This window comes from Bos taurus, chromosome 24 (assembly GCF_002263795.3).
Source record: "Bos taurus isolate L1 Dominette 01449 registration number 42190680 breed Hereford chromosome 24, ARS-UCD2.0, whole genome shotgun sequence".
Lineage (NCBI taxonomy): Eukaryota > Metazoa > Chordata > Mammalia > Artiodactyla > Bovidae > Bos > Bos taurus.
The window spans coordinates 25,716,919-25,744,778 of NC_037351.1; the positions used below are offsets into that span (position 1 = coordinate 25,716,919).

A 27,860-nucleotide genomic window follows, 5' to 3' on the forward strand; every position below is an offset into this window, starting at 1 on the left:
TCTCTTTCTCCTTAATCCTCACATTCATACCCCTTATGAAACACTTGTCATACTGTTTTATTTTTTTTTCTTTAAATTTTTTTTTTTTGGATGTGAACCATTTTTAAAGTCTTTATTGAATTTTTTACTATATTGCTTCTGTTTTACGTTGTGGTCTTTTGCCCGTGAGGCATGTGGGATCTTCAGCTCCTCAACAAGAATTGAAACTGCACCCCTTGCATTGGAAGTCAGTCTTAATCACTGGATGGCCAAGGAAGTCCTATGTCATACTGTATTTTAACTCTTACTACTTCCTGCATCTGACTGTGAGGGCCTTAATGGCAAAGACCCTAATTCAACCTCTTTATTCCTAGCACTGAGCCCATAGGCCCTGGTGGCTCAGCTGGTAAAGAATCTGCCTGCAATGTAGAAGACCCGGGTTATAGTTAGAACTAAAGGGATAAATACAAAAGTAACACAGCATTTATTTCCTCTAAAGGATTGAGTAGGGCTTCCCTGGTGGCTCAGATGGTAAAGAATCTGCCTGCAATGCAGGAGACCTGGGTTCAGTCCCTGGATCGGGAAGATCCTCTGGAGAAGGAAATGGCAACCCACTTCACTATTCTTGCCTGGGAAATCCCGTGGATAGAGGAGCCTGGCGGACTACAGTCCATGGGGGTCGCAAAGAGTCGAACATGACTGAGCAACTAACAAAAAGACATTTTTAATAAATGGATGAATGAGCATTGGAAATAGATCACAGTGACTCCCATATCATTTTTCTTTTTCTCACTTTTCCTCGTCTTGAAAAGGAAGATCATAGAGTAGATTAAATGAGAAGATTTTTGAAAAGTAACTACCATGATGCTTGGTGCATAATAATAATAAATACTTGTTCTTTCACTCTTCTTTCTGTACAGCTCTTATCTACGAGTTGTAAAGGTTTCGGATTTCCCACACCTGGTGGTTATGCCTCACTGGTACCAAAGTTTCCACCCTGTCAGTACCTCCTTGTTAAATACTTAAGGAAGACTTCCCAGTCAACCAGTGTTTATGCTGATCACATGTAAACACTGTGACTTTTGTACTAACACCTCATCATCACTCACCACACACACTCACTGCCTCTATTAAACACACATTCAGCATGTCTCTTACCTTTAACTCAGTCATCTTATTAATCACAGGGAAACTCAGCTCGAGCATTTCCAGCCAGAGTGTGGTCTTCTTTTTAAGAAAAAAAAAAACATTTTCAGTACATAAGGTTGATCCTTTATATCAACACCAGTAAATACAGGTAGTGCTCAGCTTTCATTTTTTCCCACTTAATTCAACTCACTTTCTCCACGCTGTGTGCTGGTACCCTTGCTGCACCTGTGCACGATTCAGCCTGCCCGTGAGCTAGTGGACACGCACGCTGTGTTAGCAGCACCTGGCACCCCCCATGCCCACAGTCAGTACCAACCACCACCTTTATCTGCAAAGAAGAATTTATTTGTATCATTATTGGACTGGTTTTTATTGCCTTTTCCTTGATTATTTCTGCATTTAATTTTATTATTTTTTTGAAAATGTTAAGATGAAATCTCTTGCTTATTCACTTTCTCAACAATCCATAAAAGTACTGGCAGATCTCCACCAATAATTCTTTCTTCATATAAATTCTGTGTTTTTGCTCTTACTTTTATTTCAAATAAGCAGAAATAGAATTTAAAGAGCAAATTAATTTTCATTGTCTGTATTTAATATTTAGTCCATGTTTAAAATATTGCAACAATCATTTATACATGGACACATGGTGACATTCAAGAAAATTTACCATATTTAGTGATAATAAGTGTTAGCTTTTGGGAATTTCCATGTAATATGTTTAGTAGTGTATTGTTTAGAGTCTGTTTGGTTTTCATAGTTGTTTTCTGAAATATATTATGATGACAAGTAAAGAACTTTAATCTTACTATTGGGAACTTTATTTTACCCTGTACTGTATGATTTTCTTTTCTTTTCTTTTTTTGGTTACTGAACTTACACATAAGAAGTAGAAGAAATGGTTTTGAAAGAAAATAAAACTATAAATCAATCAATGGCTATAATGAAAAGTAATCTTATTAACAGTCTCAAATTTCCAGAAGGTTTACATTTTTTCTGAAATAGTCATCCTATGTAAAATATCACACCGGAAAAGGCAAAGCATTAGATTAATGCTAATTTTGAAAGCCTCAAAGTTATTCATCTATAAATTCAATTTAATTTTATTTTCAATCAAAATTCCATTAAGTTTATAGTTTTTTTCAAAACTGAGTGCGTCAGAAGTGTCAAGATAATTAAAAAAAAAGTAATGGATGCAGACTACACCTACCAGATATCATAAGCATATTAAAAACAATGTCATACACCTGTAACGATAGGATTATCAGCATACTTGACTAATCAGATCAGTCGCTCAGTCGTGTCCCACTCTTTGTGACCCCATGAATCGCAGCACGCCAGGCTTCCCTGTCCATCACCAACTCCCGGAGTTCACTCAGACTCACGTCCATCGAGTCAGTGATGCCATCCAGCCATCTCATCCTCTGTTGTCCCCTTCTCCTCTTGCCCCCAATCCCTCCCAGCATCAGAATCTTTTCCAATGAGTCAACTCTTCGCATGAGGTGGCCAAAGTACTGGAGTTTCAGCTTTAGCATCATTCCTTCCAAAGAAATCCCAGGGCTGATCTCCTTCAGAATGGACTGGTTGGATCTCCTTGCAGTCCAAGGGACTCTCAAGAGTCTTCTCCAACACCACAGTTCAAAAGCATCAATTCTTCGGCACTTATCCTTCTTCACAGTCCAACTCTCACATCCATATATGACCACAGGAAAAACCATAACCTTGACTAGACAAAACTTTGTTGGCAAAATAAAGTCTCTGCTTTTGAATATGCTATCTAGGTTGGTCATAACTTTCCTTCCAAGGACTAAGCATCTTTTAATTTCATGGCTGCAGTCACCATCTGCAGTGATTTTGGAGCCCAGAAAAATAAAGTCTGACACTGTTTCCAGTGTTTCCCCATCTATTTCCCATGAAGTGATGGGACTGGATGCCATGATCTTCGTTTTCTGAATGTTGAGCTTTAAGCCAACTTTTTCACTCTCCACTTTCACTTTCACCAAGAGGCTTTTGAGTTCCTCTTCACTTTCTGCCATAAGCGTGGTGTCATCTGCATATCTGAGGTGATTGATATTTCCCCCGGCAATCTTGATTCCAGCTTGTGTTTCTTCCAGTCCAGCGTTTCTCATGATGTACTCTGCATAGAAGTTAAATAAGCAGGGTGACAATATACAGCCTTGATGTATTCCTTTTGCTATTTGGAACCAGTCTGTTGTTCCATGTCCAGTTCTAACTGTTGCTTCCTGACCTGCATACAAATTTCTCAAGAGGTAGATCAGGTGGTCTGGTATTCCCATCTCTTTCAGAATTTTCCACAGTTGATTGTGATCCACACAGTCAAAGGCTTTGGCATAGTCAATAAAGCAGAAATAGATGTTTTTCTGGAACTCTCTTGCTTTTTCCATGATCCAGCGGATGTTGGCAATTTGATCTCTGGTTCCTCTGCCTTATCTAAAACCAGCTTGAACATCAGGAAGTTCACAGTTCACATATTGCTGAAGCCTGGCTTGGAGAATTTTGAGCATTACTTTACTAGAGTGTGAGATGAGTGCAATTGTGCGGTAGTTTGAGCATTCTTTGGCATTGCCTTTCTTTGGGACTGGAATGAAAACTGACCTTTTCCAGTCCTGTGGCCACTGCTGAGTTTTCCAAATTTGCTGGCATATTGAGTGCAGCACTTTCACAGCATCATCTTTCAGGATTTGGAATAGCTCAACTGGAATTCCATCACCTCCACTAGCTTTGTTCGTAGTGATGCTTTCTAAGGCCCACTTGACTTCACATTCCAGGATGTCTGGCTCTAGGTCAGTGATCACACCACTGTGATTATCTGGGTCGTGAAGATCTTTTTTGTACAGTTCTTCTGTGTACTCTTGCCATCTCTTCTTAATATCTTCTGCTTCTGTTAGGTTCATACCATTTCTGTCCTTTATCGAGCCCATCTTTGCATGAAATGTTCCTTTGGTATCTCTGATTTTCTTGAAGAGATCCCTAGTCTTTCCCATTCTGTTGTTTTCCTCTATTTCTTTGCATTGATCACTGAAGGCTTTCTTATCTCTTCTTGCTATTCTTTGGAACTCTGCATTCAGATGTTTATATCTTTCCTTTTCTCCTTTGCTTTTGGCTTCTATTCTTTTCACATCTATTTGTAAGGCTCCCCAGACAGCCATTTTGCTTTTTTGCATTTCTTTTCCATGGGGATGGTCTTGATCCCTATCTCCTGTACAATGTCACGAACCTCATTCCATAGCATATCAGGCACTCTATCTATCAGATCTAGGCCCTTAAATCTATTTCTCACTTCCACTGTATAATCATAAGGCATTTGATTTAGGTCATACCTGAATGGTCTAGTGGTTTTCCCTACTTTCTTCAATTTCAGTCTGAATTTGGCAATAAGGAGTTCATGGTCTGAGCCACAGTCAGCTCCTGGTCTTGTTTTTGCTGACTGTATAGAGCTTCTCCATCTTTGGCTGCAAAGAATATAATCAATCTGATTTCGGTGTTGACCATCTGCTGATGTCCATGTATAGAGTCTTCTCTTGTGTTGTTGGAAGAGGGTGTTTGTTATGACCAGTGCATTTTCTTGGCAAAACTCTATTAGTCTTTGCCCTGCTTCATTCTGTATTCCAAGGCCAAATTTGTCTGTTACTCCAGGTGTTTCTTGACTTCCTACTTTTGCATTCCAGTCCCCTATAATGAAAAGGACATCTTTTTTGAGTGTTAGTTCTAAAAGGTCTTGTAGGTCTTCATAGAACCATTCAACTTCAGCTTCTTCAGCGTTACTGGTTGGGGCATAGACTTGGATAACTGTGATATTGAGTGGTTTGCCTTGGAAACGAACAGAGATCATTCTGTCATTTTTGAGATTGCATCCAAGTACTGCATTTCAGTGTAATAAAGGAGAGACTAGAAATATATCTAAGCATATATGGTAATTTATGATAATTTAATGGCTCATTCTATGATTCAATCAACTCATATTTATTGATTGTCAGCATGTGTGCAGATTATGGGTATACATTAGGTAATCATAATTCTTACTAGATTATTAAAAATTTAAAAACTGATTAAATCAGCTGATTAACGATTATTAAGTTTGTGGTTAAGAAGTCCTATTAAGAACTGTTGGTGGGAGTGTAAATTGATACACTTTGTCGAGAGGGAAATTTAGGAAAACTAAAAAATTATTTGCATGTATCTTTGATATGGCAGCCTCCTTTTTGAGAGTCTGTCTTATAAAAATATATCAACATATGTATGTGCTCCTGTGATTATGTACATGTGTATGTATGTGTATATATAAATGTCCACTGAAGCTTTGTTAACAGCAAAAATTGGAATCAGCCTAGTTCTTTGGGATTCAGGGAATGGTTAGAAGTGTGTGTACAAATTTATGAATATTTTGCAGAATTTTGAAAGAATAATGTTCATGATAATGTGGGAAAATCAAATTATAGAAGAGTACTATAATAGAAAAATTCAGAATCCAATCACAGAATCATGATGCTAAACTAGAATACCTTTATACTCTAGAAAAAACAAATCTGCTATCATTGCTTTAAAACCAGTTGTTTTGGATACCTTATGGCTAGCTTTCAGGTTTGCTTCACCATCACTCACTTTTAAGGTCTTTAAGGAACTACATTTCCCAGATACATCTTCTCTGTAACATTTTAGAATTTATTAATATGTTTTTCATCTGTCTCATAACTTCTTTCAAAAAGCACATGAGATTGCTTTCAATGACTTTATTACTCTTCCTGTAAAATGGTGAATTTCTCCCAAAATGTAATTGTCTTCATGAGTTTGTATTTGTGTCTTCCTGCGAAGGGTGGCATTTACACAAACCTTTCAAAGGTCATTCAAAGGGCTGTTGTCTAGAGGTAACACTGCTGAACAAGAGTATTGGCTTTCTGGGAATGGGATTTTTTCATATAACATGTTTAGTCAGTATAATGTTTAGGGTTCATTTATTTGGTTTTCATGGTTGTTTTGAGAAATATGGGCTTCCCTGATAGCTCAGTTGGTAAAGAATCCACCTGCAATGCAGGAGACCCTGGTTTGATTCCTGGGTCGGGAAGTTCCACTGGAGGAGGGATAGGCTACCCACTCAGTATTCTTGGACTTCCCCTGTGGCTCAGCTGGTAAAGAATCTGCCCTCAGTGCAGGTGACCTGGGTTCAATCCCTGGGTGGGGAAGATCCCTGGAGAAGGGAAATGCTACCCACTCCAGTATTCTGGCCTGGAGAATTCCATGGACTGTATAGTCCACAGGATCACAAAGAGTCAGACACGACTGAGCAACTTTCACTTTTGAGAAATATATTATGATTAAATATAGGCACTTCCTTTTAGGTGCTTGAGAGAACTTGACTGTATTCTTCGCTTCCAAAAGTAATGTGTGCCTGTGCTAGACTAGACATTCTGCTGATGCTGGAGATACAGAAATGATGTGTGTGCTAGTCACTCAATTGTGTCCAACTCTTTGCGATCCCATGGATTCTAACCCTCCAGGCTCTTCTGTCCATGGGATTCTCCAGGCAAGAATACTGCAGTGGGTTGCCAGTTCCTTCTCCAACAGAAATGATAAAATTGTCCTTATTCTCAGGGGGCTCACAGACTGGCAGGAGTAGGAAAAATATAGTATCTTAGTTGCTGAAGGGAGTAGAGAAGTAGCTGAGCAAGTAGGTTGGGTCAAAAGGAAGAGATATCAAGAAATGCTCCTAAAAAGTGACAATGCTCGAAGTGGGTGTTGAGAGACGAGAATGAAGAAGCTGAGCAGATGAAGGGAAGGAAGAGGGTTTCCAGTTAAGGAGCCAGGGTAGGGCAGAGTGACAGCTATGAGAAAGCATGCCCTACTCTAGAAACTGAAATTATCCATCTGCCTCACCTGAAGTAATGAAATAGGTCAGGGCCATGGGATGTATACAGCCTTCAATTAACGTAGAAAATGATTGACTGGCATTATTTTAGACAGTGCACCATGGACTTACCCACCTCAGCAGTGTACAGACCATCTCCAGGCTTTGGGGCCAGCAAGCTCAGCTTGGAACGCTGGCTTTTTGGAAGATCCTGACACCATACTGGGCTCTCTGCCTTAGTGATCTGGCCACGGGGGTATCTCTGTATCATATGATCAACAGCACAGCACGTATCATGAGATTTCTGAGGCCTGCCTCAGTGTCATCTCATGAAATAGGACCTAGTCACTCGTTAGCACAAAATTTTTCACTGGGACCCTCATTTTCTATGAAAAGTGAAAGTGTTGGTCGCTCGGTTATGTCTGACTCTTTGTGACCCATGGACTGTAGCCTGCCAGACTCCTTGGTCCATGGAATTCTCCAGGCAGGAATACTGAAGTGGGTTGCCATTTCCTTCTCCAGGGGCTCTTCCTGAGCCAGGTATTGAACCCAGGTCTTCTGCATTGCAGGCAGATTCTTAATTATCTGAGCCACTTTCTACAAAGTTAAATCCAAAACCCTAATGGGGTTCAAGATCCTCTGCCATCTGTCTCCCATATGTCCTTCTAGAATTAAGTTGGAAGAATTTGATGAGTAATAATAATAAAGTCTTTGAGGTTAGGCTGTTCTGCGGTTGAATTTTAACTCTGCTATTTACTTAAGCTCACATAACATGTACACCCGTGGCTGATTCATGTAAATGTATGGCAAAAACCACCACAATATTGTAAAGTAATTAGCCTCCAATTAAAATAAATTAATTAATTTAAAAAAAGAATTCAATAAAATATAATTTCAAGTAATTCATATGGCAAGCATTATATAAAATGGCTGACTATGTGATAATTCATATTTTGCTTCAGACATTTTAAATTATGTTTTACTGTTAGTGCTTTCTGAATATATCCTGTATTTCTGACGTTGGTACTTTCAGAACCACTGTCAGATAGAATTCTACTTGGCTTACCTCAGGTGTCACCATCTTCAAGGAGCCTTTAAAAAATAATTGAAATTAATTATCCTTTTCTTGTTTCAACAGAAATTGATACCTCTGGTACAGAAATAATACTAATAACTTTTAAAATGACTTTAGAGGTTGAATCTTTACTTATTTGTTCGTTGTGCTGAGTCTTTGTTGGCATGCACGGGCTTTCTCTAGTTGTGGCGAGCGGGGGTTCCTCCTTACGGCGGTGAGAGGGCTTCTCGTTGTGGTGGCTTTTCTTGTTGCAGAGCACACGCTCTAGGTGCAAGCTTCAGTAATTGCAGCACACAGGCTCTAGTTGTGGCCACGGGCTTTAGTTGCTCCACAGCTTGGGAATCTTCCTGGACCAGAGGTGGAACCCGTGTACCACCAGGGAAGCCAGCCCTATTTTGCTAAATTTAAATACAGTGGGAAGAGATGGTGTTTTATAATTTATACAATGTCTAGAACAATTCTGGAGCTTATTCAATTGATTTGTTAGTTTATAATGAGCCATTTACTCATAAAATAATGATGCTATTGAGAAATTCTACCACTGATAAATACATTATTCTGAATTTCGGTTTATAAGTGGATTCATGTTCCTGTATTGTGCACATAATGATAAAGATGATAATCACCTAGTAACAAAATGGGAAATAGTTTTCCAAATGTGTTTTTGTGTGTGCAATACTGCATGCACCAAAGAGAAAATAAAATATATATTTTCTTACCACATATTTTTTATTGAAGACATATATAAAACATTATTATATTCAGTAATATATTGCAATCAGAAGTATCTAATCCAAAAGAGGGACTATTTTAAAAGAATGCTTTTCTGACAGAAGTTTATAAATTCTGTCTTGTCAACATCTTTTCCCTTCACCTGATAAGACTTTTCTAAGAGAATCCATTTATTCACTCTATGGGGCAGGAGATAGAACTCTAACTACATTCTATTATATTTGTTTATTAAATCCCATTTCCTGGACTCCTGGGTTCATTTTCAAATGTTAACATAAATGTTACTTAATCTTTATCTCCTAGCTAAATCAGTACCCTCTTAAGCAGGAGAAATCTTGCTTTATGCCCTTTATTTTGTTTGAGATGATGTTTTTAACATATGCCAATTTCAGAGGCTTGAGTCACATATGATTGATACCTAGAATGATGGAGAATTTCCTCTCCACTGATAATGTTGAGAGAAAAAATGAAATGGTTCTGATCTCATTTCCATGGATAGTATGGAGGAATGCATCCACCAGAAATGGGGTTTCTCTTTTTGAAGCACCATTAAATCTTTGCATATTGATAGTGGGATAGATCACAGAAAATTTTTCTATAAAATGAAAGAACTGGACAAGAGATTGTGAGAGGCCCCAAATTCTTCAACACTTTTACTCATAAAAATATTAAGCAAGAAGCACTACAGTTATTTCCTTCCAGAAGAAAATAAGCCCTGAAAATAAATTTATTCCATTCATATTATCTTACTAGTCACATCATTATACTTACTACTATATAGTTTACATATTTTACAGAATTAAATAAAACTATCTTGCTAGAATTTTTTTTTCTCAGGATAGCTTGATGCCTACTAAGAATAAGCAATCTGTGCATGGGTTTCCATTTTATTTATTCAACATTACTGGTAGCATTAAAAAGAGAAACACAACTTGGTAATGGAATTAAATATTTTGTTAATTATTTTTGGTAGGAACTCAAAGCCATATCCCCAGAGTTTTAAGTCTAGAAATGAATTAGAAGCTTTTTGAAGACAGGAATCTTGCCAGTTGTATTCAACTAACATTCAGAGTCAAGACCAGCACTCAACACAGAGAAGCTTCCAAGTAAATGTTGTTGAATGTATGCATAACTACAGAGGTGCTTTTAGAGGTTATCTGGTTGCCAAAGGAATAGTCTATGACTCAGGTCAGTGAAAATGATTAAACCACATTTCATATGGTTTTCTGACATAATTAAAAAAAGCAGGGAAAAAAAATTCTCTAAGGAGTAAAATCTCCAGTACTTCTCCTGGAAACTGTTTCTGTTGTCATGTTGTCATAATTATATTTCTGCTAGTCTAAATTAATTTACAGTTAGATGATATAAATCAGTAAAGTGCAATAAGAATTCATCCATATTGATATGAATATATGCATATCTATATATGTATATAATTCCTTTTGATGGACCATTTTTAGTGACACATTCAGCTAAGAAGCTCTTTCCCTGTATTATATTAAGCATGCCCTAATCATTGCATATCTTGAGAAACCATTTGATGAGACAAGTGACTTTAGATCTCTATTAACAGATTCTCCATCTTCTTTTTCAATTTCACTTCAAAAGTGTACATTTAATTCATTTTTTCCACTTTAACATTTTAAATAGAAATATGTATTGGAAAGTTAACATGGCTATTGAATGCAGACAAGGCGTTTCTATGCAACCTTCAAGAACAAGAGCATCTTGGTTTATATGACCAGTTTTACAGGCCGAAGTCCTTAAGATTCACTGTATGAATTATGTGCTATTTATTAGACAGTATCAAAGAATGTAACACATTTTCTTTAAGTTTTTTTGGCACATAATTTAAAATCAGAAAAAAAAATTCAAAGGCTTATCTAAAGTGCTTGCCATAGTTACCCCCCAAAAGATATAATCAAAGAATCTCACTGAATTTAGAATTTTTGAACATTTGTTGACTTAAAATGTTAAATGTGGTACACTGCGCATCTTTGATGGATATGTTGGTGGTTACAAGGTGCATGGTCTCCATAGAGAGTATTGACCATAAAACACTTACTGTTGGGAGTAATGTATGTTACTGTACCGTGTTACTCTGTGTCGAGATGTCACTGGGGATGTGGAACCAATAGTTTGGCTTATGCGAATGTCTGGACTCATCATTTGTGTCAGTTGAATTTCTGGTCCTACCAAAATACCACCACTCATGACAGGTCCCCTACAACCATCACTCATGCTACTACTGCTCACGTCAGGCCTACCAGGACTAGACACCACTCTCTCAGCATAGATTACATTGTGTGTGTTGGCTAACTCAGCAGGGACACAAATATTCCCTTGAACCTCGTAGACAGGTGCCATTACTGTTTCCGTTACTACAACATTGGGTGCAAGCTGAGGATCAAAGACAATCGTAGTGGGTTGCATGCATGGATCAGCAGTAGTGTAAGTCTCGGTCACTACAATATCCCCGTGCATCATGGGTTCAGGTATTGCCATTTCTTCTTTGAATTCAGCCTCTGAGAGAGTCATTCCTGAAGATTCATTAACAAAGTAGTTCGGTCCAAGTAAGGGGAGGTCAGTGCTGATGGGGATACAGGACTGCTGAGAAGGAAATGGGTCAATTTCCGTGTTTAAGCAGATTTCAGCAAGAGTCTTAAATTTTGGATCTAAAGTTTCCATGTGGCTTTCATCTAAATCATCCACAATCCAACTGCAACAACCAATGGAGCCCACAGGAGACCCTACTCCTTCGTGGTCATAAATGAGCAAACAATCGTTTGCAGGGCGGCCTTCATCTTCGCCTGCATAAGCATATGCTTTCTAAAATTGGAAGAAAAACAGACAATTAGACGTTTCTTTTCTCTATAAAATAATTAAAGAAGAGCAACAGCAATGCCTTAGAGACATCTGATTTAAGATGATTTAATGGAATGAACTGAGAGATACCCTGATTGATTGCCGTATTTCTAAATAATTGGAACTCTGAAAGGAGATCAGTGTGCATAGTCTTTTGTTTCTGAGGTGGTCTAAGATAATAACATTTAGTTATGTGCAAAACATTATTTATTTAAGGAGAGATATTTGATCAACTTGGAATAAAAACATCCATAGAGGTGTACATAGCTCTATGTTTCAGAGGCTTCTTTTATGTGGCCTAGGTGAAGACAGCTGGGGTGTTTTTGGAGTTACGTTATCAGGAGGGAGTTTATCTACTGTGATTTTTAATTTTTTTTTAAATGACAGACCCTTTAAATGAAATCCTAGGTGTGACCTCAACATGTAGAAGTGATGAAATGAGAACTTCTTTGTTTGAAGGTGTGGGGAGGGAGCACCTGGTGGTTCCCTTCCCTATTTGCCTCAACTGCTATAGCCCTTGGTGGTTTCCATGAAATCCCACAGGGCCTGCCCAACACCATCCAAAATCCCCTGATACAATCTGACCCTTTCTTTCTTTAATAAATAAGGTAACCACAGGTCCAGGGAAGGTTAATGTCAGGCCCAGGGAAGGTTAATGTCATGCCCAAGACTTAAATAGCTGTCCAACACAATGTCAAATCCACCTATCTTTTCTCCACTGCATCATGCTGCTTTCCCTATAGTCTGTACCAGAGTCTACATCCCTACTTTTTCTTAAAAAAAAAAAAAAACAAAAAACAAAAAACTCTATTTATTTATTTATTTGGCTGTGCCAGTTCTTAGTTGCAGCACACAGGATCTTTAGTTGTGGTATGGTGGATATAGTTCCCTGACCAGGGATCAAACCCAGGGCCTCCCACAGTGGGAGTGTGGAGTCTTAGCCATACTTAGTCTTGTGCCCATTTCCCAAATGTACTTGAGTGGTGTGGATGACTCATTTAAATACTGACACTATTCATGCCCTGTCTATAGTGGTGTTGGTAACCACCAATTTTAAGATACAACTTACAACATCTTTAGCATTTTTTGTTAAGAGCGGTGGTGAAACTCACGTGTTGCCACATAAGGAGTAAAATGGGCTAATTAGAATATGAGATAAAATGGACTGCTAAATAAGAGAAATAAAGGTACTAGATAGGAATTCAGAAGATGGTTTAGATAAATCCTCTGTTTATCCTTTGTGCTGCCCTGTTAGGCCATCCCAGGGCCTTGTGTCTTTCCTCCTGGCATGCTCATAGACCCATGATCCTCTCCCCTAGTGAGGGACACAGTGCCTGGGGCCCTGAGTAGAGATGAGAGACCCGGGTTCCAGGCCCTAATCTGTCATCAAATCTTGGTGATGCCCTATTCCTCAGTTTGTGCTCTCTTTCTTCCCTAATTTGGCTTTTGGTTTATTTTTTCTCCTTTCTGTTGGAGGTATCTGCAGGGCTGAAAGGCCACCGTGGAGAACAGACATGAACACACAGCTCTTCTTGATCGGGATTCTCTTTGCTCTTTGCTGTGGGAAACACTGGGAACACCAGAAAGAAACAGAATACAGGAAAATAGCAGAAGGGACATGGAATATGACGGGATACTAGCCTTTTTCACAGTTGTCAGAGGTATTATGCCTACTGGATATGACGTGTTTCAGTAAGTTGGCTTTTTGTATTTTAAGGAAAAGTGAAATATTTTTTATTCAAGATTGGGATAGAGTTAAAAGTAACTGAATATATCTCAGAAAAGAATCTACTGCCATTGTTATTATTTTGCAGTCTCAAGAGTGAATGATAATATTGTTGAACTGTGTGCAGGGGAATTACCTCAGAGAAATTTTTTATTCCGGATTGGGGTAGAGTTAAGAGTCCTCAAATATATTTTAGAAGACTCTACCACCATTGTTATTATTATTATTCAGTCCCAAGACTATTTTGTGGAGCTGTGTGCAGGGAAGTTACCTCAGAGAAATAGCTGTCCAGGAAAGCCAGGTTCAGGCTGGTGTCCCCATAGTCCCGCTGGATGCCCACCGCCGAGCTCCTCCTCCCCGCGGTGCCCGCTGCTCCTCCCGCTGCCAGGCCAGCGGCCGCCCCCAGACCGGTATTGAGTTCCACTCCCGAGACACCCCCTTCAACCGTTCCTCCGCCTGCGTAGGTGTTAGTGTAGATTTCTGAAAGGAGAAGGGGTTCAATGGTGCTGGAGTCGTCTGCATTGTTTAACCCCCGTAGACACTGTCAGCAACACCACCACCCCTTCCCCCCAGCAAAGGGAAGGCTCTGCAATGCTAGTATAGGAGCAATTCCAACTATATCTATTATCTTCAGGCTTGCTGATAAAAATAAAACTAAACAGTACAAAGGGAGCCAGGTATCAGGCGTGGCTTTGCCACCTTTCGGTTGACAGACTTGAAGGTGCAGAAGAGGCCAGAGGAGCAGGGCCTCCGTTTTGCCTGCACCAGTTCCTTCTCGGGCTGCCTCTGGCAAGCTCCCCAGGCCTGGCTGAGAAGACTTGCACTCACTCATGAGCCCTCCAGAGCAAGGCCAGCCACGCGTTTGCAGAAACGGAAGCTCACAGTCCTCATTCACCCTGGTGCTGGATGGGGAATGGGCTTCCATAGGAGTGTTCAGTCACCTTAGACTCTTTGCAGTCAGAGTCTGGCTTGGGACACTCAGAAATCATCACTGAGAAATCACAAGCCCGCTCTAGAACTGGGCAGCCTCTCTACTTTGTTCAGTTATTGCCCAATGCTGGGTATTTTCCCAGTATTTTAGGGTATTTCTGGGACTTGGTAAATTAGGAGAGGGTAAGAGTGGTGAGGCGAATGCATGTATGAATTTAAGAAAAGTTCCTCATTTCAGCTCAGTCGCTCAGTCGTGTCCAACTCTTTATGACCCCATGGACTGCAGCATGCCAGGCTTCCCTGTCCATTACCAACTCCCAGAGCTTGCGCAAACTCAAGTCCATCGAGTCCATGATGCCATCCAACCTCTCATCCTCTGTCATCGCCTTCAGTGTATTCTTAGGAGAACATATTTGCTGCTTCGTTTTTTTCTTTCTTTCTTTTTTTAAAACTGCTTGTTTTACAAATAATGGTAGCACTTACTGTGCAAGGCACTATTCTAATGTATATTTTGTGATATACATATATACATACAGCACATATACACACATTTGTATATGATATATGTAACATATATGATCCATATTATATACCACACATACATATATAATGTACATACTATACATATAATATATAATATGTATAATATACCTATAATATATAGTATGTATACTATATATATAATATATAATATGTATATATACATATATATGATCATTTACTCCTTATAGGAACACTTTGAAGTAGGTACTATCATAAATTCAGTTTCAAAGAAGGAAATTGAGGCCCAGAGAGGTGAAGTGTCTTACTCAAGGACTTAATTACTAGTAAGTGGCAGAGCTGGGAATCAAACTTGAGCATTCTGGTTCCAGACTTTGCCCTTTGAATTGCTACATCATTCTTCACTGCCAGTAGTTTAAGACAGAAAAATAAAGTCACCACTTCAAATATGTAACTTTCTCTCCACTTACACTGTCCTCCAAGGAAAATGACAGATATGCTGATTTTTGGTAAGGTACTTATACATGAGATTTGTCTGGCTGAACAATTTGCAAATTTTAAAAAGGAAAACAGATTTTGACATCCACTGACCAGAGGAATCCATACGGTCCTGGGTATTAGAGGCTGTCATTGGTACACATATGTTGGACACATCCTGAAAAGAAAAAAAAGATTTTAAAGAAATGTTTTATGTTAAACATTTTGAAATACATATTTAATTACTTATTTTGGCTGCACTGGTCTTAGCTGTAGCACGTGAGACCTTTAGTTGTGTCATGTGGGATCTAGACCCCTGACCAGGGATCGAACCTGGGCCCCCTGCATTGGGAGCACAGGGTTTAAGCCACTGAACCAGGGAAGTGCTTATGTTAAACATTTCAAAAGTGATGTATTTTCAACTTTGTGCAGTGTATAATTATCAGGACATGTTGAATCCCTCTGAAACACTGAGCTTCTGTGGAACCTGACGAATCCACTCACCCTGTCCTCGGGATGGGCCCCTTCTATTCTCCAGGATTGCACCACTCCTTCTCCCCCCTCAGGCACAGGAGCAAAACTCGTCCCCAGCCCTTCTGGCTGTTTTCGTTTGCAGCAGCAGCACAAGAGCAGCAAGAGCGGTGCCACTGCCCAGGAAAGTGGAAAGGAAGAGTTAACACATATTGCTCAATTTAGGAAGTCATCAAATGCATCACTTTTGGGAAAATGTGGCATGATATTCAGAACTAGAGGGAAAAATACAAATGTAATGCATTAATTTCCCCTGAAGTATTGAGTGGGGCTTCCCTGGTGGCTCAGATGGTAAAGAATATCCCTGCAGCATGGGAGACCCAAGTTCCATTCCTGGGTGGGGAAGATCCCCGGGAGAAGGAAATAGCAACTCACTCCAGTATTCTTGCCTGGGAAATCCCATTGACAGAGGAGCCTCGTAGGCTGCAGTCCATGGGGTTGCAAAGAGTCGGACATGACTGATCGAGTAACATTAAGGATTGAGGATATGTATCCGTGTTTATAAATACAAATCCACTAGTCACTTAAGATCAGGTAAACTTTAATGACAGATTAGGCAAATAAGGTTCTTTCTTCCTGCTAATCTAAGACTCCAAACTGGTGGCAGATCCAGGATTCAAATCCAGTTTTATGTTTCCTAGTTCCCTGTGTACATGTGTGCACATTTTACATGTGTGTTTATGTCTGTGCTTTTCCTCTGTCCTAGACTGCTTTTCTGGATTTCCCCACACACCATGCTCCTTCTAAGAAGATCTTCAGCTCAAAGTCACTTTCTCCATCAGGACTTCCCCAACTTTCCTATTTAGACTTAATTACTTCTGCTTTTCTGCTCTTAAAGGACTCTGCTGAAATTGTCATGATGGGATTACTTTAGCTCTGCTATAAAGCAGACACGACTGAGCGACTGAACAACAGCAAAAATACTGTACTTAGGGACTTGCATATTTCCCATCTTTTTGACCCTCACTAACCCTGGACTTTTTTTGTTGTTGTTGTTGTTGTTCAGTCACTCAGTCATGTCCAACTCTTTGGGACCCCATGGACTGCAGCACATGAGGCTTCCCTGTCCTTCACTATATCCCAGAGTTTGCTCAAACTCATGTCCACTGAGTTGGTGATGCCATCCAACCATCTCATTCTCTGTCGTCCCCTTCTCCTTCTACCCTCAGTCTTTCCCAGTATCAGGGTCTTTTCCAATGAGTTGGCTCTTCACGTCAGGTGGCCAGAGTATTGGAGTTTCAGCTTCAGCATTTGTCCTTCCAGTGAATATTCTTACTTACCGTTATTGAACAAGTAACATGCCCATATCAATCCCATTGCTTATTTCCAGATTTCCACAAACATTGCCATAGGTACCAAAAAGAAATGGCCATTCCAGTGAACCTGATTACATTCTTATTTTGAAGAACTGCTGAAAAGAGGGATTTAATCCAGTACTTACGAAGCAGCAGTAAGACGCCCATCGTGATCATGCCAATCCCTGTTGATCCCATACCAACATTTGAAGCCTCAGTTTGGTCGTCAGTGACAGACACACTGGTGACAGAGCTCCCATCCCCGGTGCTGACGTCTGTGATACCCGAGTACAAGCACACGTGGTTGATGTCACAGTCACAGGCCCTTAACTCTATGATCTGCGGCAATTCGCATGCTCTGTTAAAACTGTCCTTTACTAGGATCGGGATTTCGTAGTATGCGGAATATAAAGTCTGCTCAGCTTTCAGGATTGCAGAGGTAGCTAAAAGGCAAGAGAGAAAATAAATTAAAGATGGGGTACATATATACAATGGAATATTACACAGTCATAGAAAAGAATGAAGTCATATTGCAGCAACATGAACAGACCTAGAGATTATAATACTAAGTGAAGTCAGAGAAAGAAGAGTATCATATGATATAGCTTATATGTGAAATATAAAAAGATGATACAGATGAATTTATTCACAAAACAGAAATAGCACAAACATAGAAAACAAGCTTTTGATTACCAAAGGGGAAATGGGGGAGGGATAAATTAGGAATTGGGGATTAACAGATAGATACCACAATATATAAAATAGATAAAAAATAAGGTTCTACTATATAGTAGAGGGAACTTTACTCAATACTCTGTAAAAATCCATATGGAAAAAGAATTTGGAAAAGAATGGTTATATTTGTATGTGTAACTGAATCACTTTGTTGTATACCTGAAAGTAACACAGAAATTGTCAAGTGACTGTACTTGAATATACAGGAAAAATTTTAAAAATGTTTTGGTGAGTAACTCTTTCTAATACCCATGATAAACTTAGGATCTGACTTTTTTTCATGCTCCTTTAGTCATAGAATACATTGTCAGTTTTTAAAAATTAACACTTATGATGCTTATTTCCAGAGCAACAATACTTGGCATATAGTATGCACTCAGTGGATATTTGTCTAATGAATGAAGAATATTGAGCTGAAAGGAAATAATTAGAAGTTTTCTATTTGGGATGACAGCTTCCAAATACCCTCATGAAGACTGTTGTTCATCTCTTATTCAAAATCACTGTCTTAACATTTAAAATTATTCCAAAAACTATTATTTTACTAATTCTTTGTGCTGTGATTATCTATTGATTTTTATAGAAACCATTGCTTAACACATAGGTTGAAATTTATCAACCTGAGGAGGCCTTAGAAATGATTTACTCCTAAATCATGAATAGTAATTGATGAATCCTTAACACTCAATTATTATTATTGTTAATTATTATTATTATGGGTTATTGCTTTCAATTAGCTATGTAATAACCTGGCTATGTCTACCAAAATGTAACCTGAGCTCAAAGTAAGAGTCAAATAAGGCATGGCCCCAGCCTGTTGTTAAGTGGGATTTTTTCTTTTCTTCAAGACCAGCATGTAAATAGGACCCTAAGAATATTTTTTCCAATAAGACTGTATTTTTTACTGGTAAATCTGTGATAGAAATATCTCATGCTGAATATTTTTTCTTGTTTTTCCTCATAAAATCTAGGATATGAATGAGGAAAAAGTAGTTAGCAATTATTTAAGAATAACATATTGAGTTTTGTAGTGAACAATGAATTCAGAGTTATATTGATTTTAATGCAATTGCTTAGCTTTTAAAAATATTAAGGTGGTTTTGTGTGAAAGGGCTAAAAGGTTTTATGGTGAAAACAGGTTACCCGATTTCCTCCAAGTCAATGGTGGCATTTTTTTTTTTTTCTGGCATCATTTTAGGATGAATGGAAAAGCTTGGTGGCTTCAGAAAGGTGGATTTTTCCTCTTACCTTGAACTCTGACCACCATCTTACCACCCTACCTACAACGTCTCTCCTGTTTCTCCAAATGAATGTCTGACGAGGGAGCTATTGTGGCCAGAATGGGGGCTTCCCAAGTGGCACTTTACCAGGTGGTAAAGAACCCGCTGGCTAATGCAGGAGATGTAAGAGACTTGGGTTTGATCCCTGGGTTGGGAAGAACCCCTGGAGGAGGAAATGGCAACCCTCTCCAGTATTCTTGCCGGAGAATCCCATGGAAAGGGGAGCCTGGCGGGCTACAGTCTCTACAGTCCATAGGGTCGCAAAGAGCTGGACAGGACTGAAGTGACTTAGTAGGCACATGTCCAGAATGAAATTCTCTCAAAACATTTCGTTTTCTATTATACATCTAACATCTCAGGAAAAAGAACCCAAGGTATGTAAATTGTTAAGATGCCTGAAATTATATCTCAATTTTTATCAACGTGAGGCCTTTATTTTAAAGTAGCAACAGTTACCATAAACACGCATGCTACTATGGACTCTTTACACTTTTGGTGGACATAGAGTTGGAAAGTATTATTATGTGACTTGACTAATTATTTGGTAATTGTTTTTGCTTTTGGCCTTAGAGTATAAGCAAATTTGCATCCTACTTACCATTTACTGATGTGATATCCCAAATGTCCGCTGTCCCTGGGGGTTCATTAACAACACAGAAGGTGAAGGGAGACCCATAAGGGTGACTGTTAACGCCTGCAGCAGAGATAAGGATGGAGGGAGAGGCAATGCAGATGGTTTCTCTCTCAGCAACAATGACTGGGCAGTAATCGTTGACATCAGGAACTTCAATACATATGGTTCCCGTGGCCGTTTTTAGAGAGCCATCTGAAACAGCAAGACATATAGGGTGTTGGGGTAAATGGTGTTGGGGAGAAAATTCTTTCTCGTATCCCATGATGACGCCACAGCATAGAGGAACAGCGTGACCTGACTCCTGAGCTGGTGCGTGATAGGATCCTGCCTGCTTAAATCTCCTGAAGCTGCTCTTGCTTTTGCTCAGCACCTTCCGGACCCAGTGGCTTCTTTTTAGTTCTTGGAACTTGTTCTTTCCTAAACCAAACACTTGTGCCTTCTAGTCACTCTTCCTAAAATGTTTTTTCATTCCTGTTTCATTCAGCTACATATCTCAGAATGCAAAATTCAGCATCCTTTCTCAGAGAAGGCTTACTGCTTTCTAGTCCACCGTATCTCCCCAAATGAGACCCCTGTAGTCCAGTTTAGAGCCTTTCATTCTGGGTACTTATTGAGTCCGGTGTTTGTGGAAATAACTGCAATTGAAGTTAAATAATTGTTTTGAGTATTTTTTTTTTTTTTTCTGTTTCACTGTTTAAATCCATCCATTAAATAGACACTGTTTCTCTCTGAAACGGTACTTTTGAAAACAAATATAAATATATTTGCTTTCTTCCTAACCCATTTGAAACAAATTTTGGGTTAGTATATTATTAGAAGGAGCAGAGGACAAAGAAATAGGAGTCTGGGCTTTTAGTCCACTTTTATACTTTATGTTGAATAAAGAATTGTTTTGTTTTTTACTTGCAGAGAGTCTTAGTATTTTCATTTGTAAGTCAGAACACTATCATCTCTAGGTATTTTGCTAGGTCACTCTTTGTGAAGTTAATAAATGTCTTTTAAAGATGTCTTTTGTATGCCTAAATGGAAGAGTCATTTAGTTACTCAAATGATAACAAACCAGGAGCCTATTCATACTGTATATGGTTTTGTACAGTGTGTTCTTATACCTGATTTGGGAGTTGACTTTCTATTCCAGACTTAGGTTCATTAGAGAGATACTAGATTATCCCGTAGATTAGATTATGTGCTGTGTTGTTCTCTCATCCTCTGGAACTTTCTTATGGCCTTGGGCTGTGGGCTTCCCTGGTGGCTCAGCTGGTAAAGACTCCGCCTGCAATGCGGGGTATCTGGGTTCGATCCCTGGGTTAGGAAGATCCCCTGGAGAAGGGAAAGGCTACCCACTCCAGTATTCTGACCAGAAGAATTCCATGGACTGTATAGTCCATGGGGTCGTAAAGAGTCAGACGCGGCTGAGCGACTTTCACTTTCTGTGGCAAACCACAGCTAAAGCCACTGTCGACAGCATCTGCTCCTTGTCGTGTCTGCTCTAGGCAGAGCTCTGCTTCTTTACCTAGTGGCCGAGCATCCTTGAGCAAACGTATTCCAGCTCTCTGGAAGGCTTGTGCTGAATATTTTTATTTTTTTATTTTTATTTTTTCTAATTTTATTTTATTTTTAAACTTTACATAATTGTATTAGTTTTGCCAAATATCAAAATGAATCCGCCACAGGTATACATGTGTTCCCCATCCTGAACCCTCCTCCCTCCTCCCTCCCCATACCATCCCTCTGGGTCGTCCCAGTGCACTAGCCCCAAGCATCCAGTATCCTGCATTGAACCTGGAATATTTTTAAGCAGATTTTTAAGGAGATACTCGGCTTAGGGGAATAAACAATGGCCCTCGTTTTTAGGTTTCTGTGGGTACATTTTCATGTAGTTTTGTTTTTATTTACTTGACTAATGTTTTATTCTAGTTTTTGAACTAGAATTGGATTTTCTCATATGACCCATTGGCTGTGATCAACCTGGCTAGAATTCATTTTCAGAATACTGATAATAAATATTTACATAACTCACGCAGATGCTGAAAGTGACACTCATGGGATGAAGACTAGAATGTATGTAATTGTTTGGGTATTGCCATGGTTTCTCTTTCAATCCTATACTGACTGTTTATCTTTCTCTTTGTTTGGCTACTGTAAATCTCGGGTATAAACTTAATGCAATCCTCCAATATCTATCTTCTATTAGGTATGTACTTGAGACATCTATCTTCTCCCTTCTTTCCTGGTTACTGAGCTTTTTCTGCTGTTTTGTTTCATAGTGGCTGGTTTCCTAGCTACTGCTAGGAAATAGCAGTAGTAGCCTTTGCTCTGGAGAATCATTAACTGTTGCTAAACAAATTCCTGTTGCTGCTCACCAAGAGGAATGCTTAATAGATTTTCCCACGTGAGGAACTGCTCAATTACAAGTTACTTCAGTGCATCTGCACTTACAAATGTAATTTGAATCTTATATTTGGAATAACCTTGTGCTTTCTTGGTCTTCAGCATTTTTCTTTGGACAACAGTACTCACACAGGCCTCTTATTGTAGCTCAGTTTTAGTGGTTCTGAAATAACTATATACTTCGGGATGCTGCCTTACCTGCAGGTGAATTTTGAGCACACTTTGTAGCACTTACTTAAGTAAACATTTCTAACATCCTCTACAAGCTGATCAATTCTCTCAAGAGATGAAGTCAAAAGCAGAAACTGAATTTTATTTACATATTTTAACTTTTATGCTTCACACTGTAAATCACATACAATTCTTTTTTGTAAATAGGTGAAATAAATTATGACTTAAATGTAAATTATGATTGATTATAAGGATACTGAACTCAGTCCTTGATCTAAGGTATTTAGAGCTCTCTATAAGTCTTAAAGACACTAATAAATGTATGTTGGATTTGAGTCAATCTAGTATTAACATTAGAATATTACTTGTATTGAATGTTTTAGTAATAATTTTATTAAGAATTGACAATAAATTTTCTTACCATCTATAGCCAGGATCTCTGCTGTGTATATCCCATTGGTAATATATTTTGACTTCTTATCAAATTCCCTAGAAAATTGTATCTCTCCAGTCCTTGAATCTATTTTTAACCAGTTGCCTGCGTCATGTCCTATGATATACCTGTTTTTAAATAAATACATTCATCATTTGCTTATATAAAAGTTAATCATTTTAAGCTGCACAATGTGTTACTCTTATATATGGTATTTGCATGCTTTATAGTGACAATTGAGTCAGTTTATAAAATGTATAGAGAATAAAATTCCAGTATAGAACATATTTATGTACAGATTCACAACAGAATTTTATAATCTCATAATTCTTACTCTTCTGGCTGTTAATATAATTGTTAATAGAATGTATGAAATTATTTCAGGGCTGTTTATAAAATCATAGCAGTGTCTATCGAAAGAATGTGAGAATGCGCTTTCTTCATTTTCACATGTGATATATTTTTTTCTTAGATTTTAATACATATTGGTTTCAGAGCCTCTCATTTGGCCTGTTAGGGGTTGTGGTATCATCTAGTCTGCTTGTGTATATGGAATTTTTTTTTTTTTTACATATAATGGATTCAAAGCTTTTGACCTTATTGGTAGAACATCTGTTCTCTGTACCAGGCGTAAATTCAAACATCTAAGACACTTATCTGGCACATTCTTTCCTCTGATAAACTTCACAGTTTTTGTTGTCTACCTATTTATTAGCTGATTAAGTAATCAAAAAATTTTATGTCAAAAGTAATTTATAGGTCAGTAGACTTTGTTCATTCCAAATATATTGGAAGGAAAAGATAAAGAGAATACTTGTATATTTCGCTATAGTTATTTTCCAGGATATCTTACATAGATCTAACTCATATATAATCTGTGTATCTAGTGACCCTAATACCTACCTTTCTGTTTTTTCAGTTCTGATTCTCTTAAGATCAATCAAATTTCTGAAACATCTATGTTTCAGCCTCTTCTTTTTTTTTTTATTTTTTTGTTTTAGGTCAAGTAGGAGATTGAAATTAGCCCCAAAGTCATTAGATAACACAGATTTTAAGGAAAAAAAGTGACTCATCTTTTATGATGTCTTATTGTTTATAATATAGCTTAATCATCCTGGGGCCAGGGTAGTACAGCCGGGCACAAAAGGTCAGAGAGACTCACAGAGTATCTGTAGGTGGCTCTTTGATCTTACAATTGCTCACTGGACGCAATTACTCCTTTAACCTGTTGGAGCCCTTACTGCCTCTAAAGCACTATTAAAATTCTGAAATAAAGTTAATACTGCAGTCATCTTCTAAAATGAAGACAAAAAGCAAAGCAAAACTTCAAAAGTAGCACCTTCTAGTGAATTAATATAGGAAGAGCTGAGCTTTATCTCTTTAACACGAGCAAAATATGTGCAGTACCTGACGTTTGTTGCAGGGTTTCCTGTATCCAAATCTATAGCTGTGTATGTGCCGAGCACAAAATTCAATAAGGAATTTCCTTTCAGTCCTTCTCGCACACTGAACGTCATAGAATTTGGTTGAAATGCAGGTCCTTCTCTCACGTTAACAACCTGAATTCTCACAGGGGTTGAGTGCATTCGGAATTGAGAGGCAACCGAGTGGTGAAACTCAGCTTGGTTTTTAACTCCAATGCTAAGATGAATATTAGGCACTTGTTCATAATCCAGCGTCTGAAATGATAGAAAGTTAGAAAAAAACAACAAAACTGAAACAGCAAAAAGACTTTCTTGATAGAATTAGAAGTCAAAATTTAAAAAGCAATACACTAAAATAAAGGCCAGGAGCTATGCAATTCTGCTCTTGAACCGATCGAATTTTTTTGTTACCACATTATGTATATCATGGGCTTCCCTGGTGTCTCATATGGTAAAGAATGTGCCTGCAGTGCGGGAGACCCTGGTTTGATCCCTGGGTGGAGAAGATCCCCTGGAGAAGGGCGTGACAACCCACTCCAGTATTCTTGCCTGGAGAATCCCATGGACAGAGGACCTGGTGGGCTACAGTTCATGCGGTCACAAAGATTGATCGACTAACACTTTCACTTTCACTTACATATATCAGACATGTTATTTCCTTTATCTTTTGGCATAATCAGGTACATGGCACATGGATGATTTAGGCCTGTGACTTTAAGCTGGACTCTAGTTTTGGAGTTTTGAACTTCATACATAAAACCCTAAAATGAAAGATGACCCTTCTTTCCAAATGAGGTGCTTATGAAAAATAAAAAGTAATGAAATAAAAATATTCACAGTTATTAAATGAATAAGTAGTAGCCAGGTCTCTTTTGTAGAATGCCTATCTGAGAATATCTTGGAAGTATAACCAGAGAACCTAGAAGCCAGTATATATGGTGTAATTGAACCTATAATTTTGAAAAATGATACAAACAACTTCTAAAGGAGAATTTGTGACTATTATAGTCTATAGCAATTATAGACTATTGGAGCCCTCAACTATAATTTAATTGTGCTGAGTCTGGTGAACAAGAAGACTCCTTCATAGGGCACATTCAAATGAGAAAAGTCACCTTTGAGATGGGTTCTTTGGATAAAAGATGAATAGAATCTTTTGATCAAGAATGACTGATGTGGTGACATGAAAAGTCACCAACAATGATTCAGCACAGAGCGGAAATGAATTGTGGGCTCAAAAATGAATTTTCAATTGGAAGAGATCCATTTTCTCCATTTGTGTAAAAACAGTTGTAGAAAAGGGAGTACTGGGTGCTGTTAGAAGTACTCTGGGAGCTAAGATAAACATCAATTGCAACACATTTACCAATAACACAAGTTAAGACATGAGTACCATCAGCAAGAATCTTAGACAAATCTCTGCTTCTCAGGGAAATTCCATAACCTCATGAATGTTCTAGATTTTGGTTAAATTGTTCACAGGAGGTAATAAGATAGAAATATTCACAGGAATTTACTAGGGTTCTTGCTTGGGGCTGGCTCAACATGCCTCACTTAAAATTCAGCTAAAACCCTTGAGATTGGGATTTCAATTGCTGAAATGCCCAGGAATTGACATTTTCTGGTACAGATGTGTCTGAGCAGCAGGGCACACACAGTCGGGAAAGATCTTACAGAAATCAACAGCGGGAAAAATCTTCAGACGCGAGTTCTTTCCTAAAACTTGGTTTACTGGCCCCGGATTACACTGTAGGGCACAGAAGTGGCAGTTAAGAATGAGTTTGGAATCAGAGACATCTAGTTGGAACTTGTCTTTGTCATTTGCTGCCTAGGTGAACTTAGACAAATTAGTCTTCCTCTTTGGTTTTGTTTCACTTTCTATAAAAAAAGGAATCATAATATTTTCTTCCCTGAGTTGTGATGATTGAGGTAATATGCATAGAGCCTTTATACACATAATATAACCCAATAACTGGTGTCCAGAGAGTGCGTGCGCGTGCTTAGTCGTGTCTGACTCTTTGGGACCGCATGGGCTATAGCTCAGCAGGCTCGTCTGTCCATGGAATTTTCCAGACAAGAATACTGGAGCGGGTGGCCATTTCTCCTTCCAGGGAATCTTCCTGACCCAGGAATCAAACCCACATCTCTTGCCTCTTTTGTATTGGCAGGTGGATTCTTTACCAGTGTCCCATGTAGGAAGAGGGTCAGCAAGTGTGTAATAAATCTTGATTAGAGTTATTATAAAAATACACAACCAGTATTTTTTGTTAGAATTCCAATTGGATAGTATTTTGCTTTTCTTTTTGATGTTGAAGTGAATGTGTGCTTACTCCCCCATCTATTTATATTCTTTGCTATCCATACATATGTGATCATAAATACCAAAAAAAAAAATTATTGACAAAGAGATTTTTCACTTTCTTAGAGGTCTTTCTCTTGTTAATTTACACCACGGGGGCCAATCCTAAGGAGGGTAGGCCTGCCAGGATTCCATACCCAAGAAATGGGGTTAATTAATTATGGGCAATATTGAGAGCTGGCGGGGAAAAGGAGAAAAAGGTTTGCTAAACTAAGGATACCACAGCCCTGAAAGGAGCAAGGTTTCTAGAACAAAGGGAAAACCATGAGGATGAATCTGTTAGGATTTTCTGCTCAGAAAATCCTTATAAGTGATTTATAAGTGGGATGGCTATAAAGTGGGATAGTTCCTGGAAAACTGGGACTATGTCTGATTCATATTCCTGGCACCCTTCATTTCTCAAATTTGGGTTGAACTGAATTATTTATAATGTCCTCAGACTAAGAAAAGGGTTCTAGAAATCTTAGTCAAAAGCTTGTGACTTAGAGGTCAGTTCTTATGAGGTTAAGTGATAGCTTGAGTGAATATGGAGAGAGTCCCAGAGGACATTAGTGACCTTGTTCCAAATGCCAAATCTTGGAAAATTGCCCATATATCCTCTACATACATAGCTCTTTTGGCTGTGTGCTAGCACACATATTCAGTTCAGTTCAGTTTATTTGCTCAGTCGTGTCTGACTCTGTGAGCCTACGGACTGCAGCACACCAGGCTTCTCTGTCTATCACCAACTCCCGGAGCTTGCTCAAACTCATGCCCATTAAGTTGGTGATGCCATTCAACCATCTCATCCTCTGTCGTCCCCTTCTCTTCCTGTCTTCAATCTTTCCCCAGCATCAGGGCACACATATTAAGATTTTAAATTTCATTAGCCCTTCTACATTATTTTGATGTTTTAAAGCATATTGTTTTTTGCTCTTTGTAAGAAACTTGGGAAGTTATCATTCTGAAAAAATATACATACTTTGTTTACACCATGTCTAATACTACCTTGACCAATTTTTCATGAAATTGAATTTCCAGTAGTTTTTTTTTTTTTCTATTTTGCAATAATGTAAGTAGATCTTTAAAAAAAGTTTTAGCTTTCACAGAAGATATTATGTATGTCATAGATAGTGCACTGCCTGAGTGATGAACGTGTTTTCTTTCTCATTTTTCTGATTTTGTAGAAATGATGAACTCTGCATTCAAACTCAGTGACTCCTGTTTCGGTGAGAGCAGCAGTTTCAGTAAGTGGCATCGTCATTACTCTTAAAGTTTGGTGAGCTGCTGCTGTCTTCTGGACATGGGACCAGGTGCAAGGGATGGAAAGA

General features: G+C 38.5%; 1 protein-coding gene across 1 annotated transcript in view; it reads right to left on the reverse strand.

Moving 5' to 3' along the window:
• Positions 1–8,668: 8,668 nt before the first annotated feature.
• The window catches only part of DSG4 (desmoglein 4), a 32,427-nt gene continuing 13,235 nt past the window's right edge, over positions 8,669–27,860 (reverse strand). Inside the window, exons 9-16 of the mRNA XM_024984579.2 lie at positions 24,175–24,446; positions 22,756–22,895; positions 19,737–19,964; positions 17,270–17,566; positions 15,802–15,944; positions 15,412–15,475; positions 13,661–13,869; positions 8,669–11,627 (exon numbers count right to left, since the gene is read on the reverse strand). Coding sequence (XP_024840347.2) covers positions 10,860–11,627; positions 13,661–13,869; positions 15,412–15,475; positions 15,802–15,944; positions 17,270–17,566; positions 19,737–19,964; positions 22,756–22,895; positions 24,175–24,446 — 2,121 coding nt within the window. The 3' untranslated portion in view covers positions 8,669–10,859. The remainder of the gene's footprint in view (positions 11,628–13,660; positions 13,870–15,411; positions 15,476–15,801; positions 15,945–17,269; positions 17,567–19,736; positions 19,965–22,755; positions 22,896–24,174; positions 24,447–27,860) is intronic.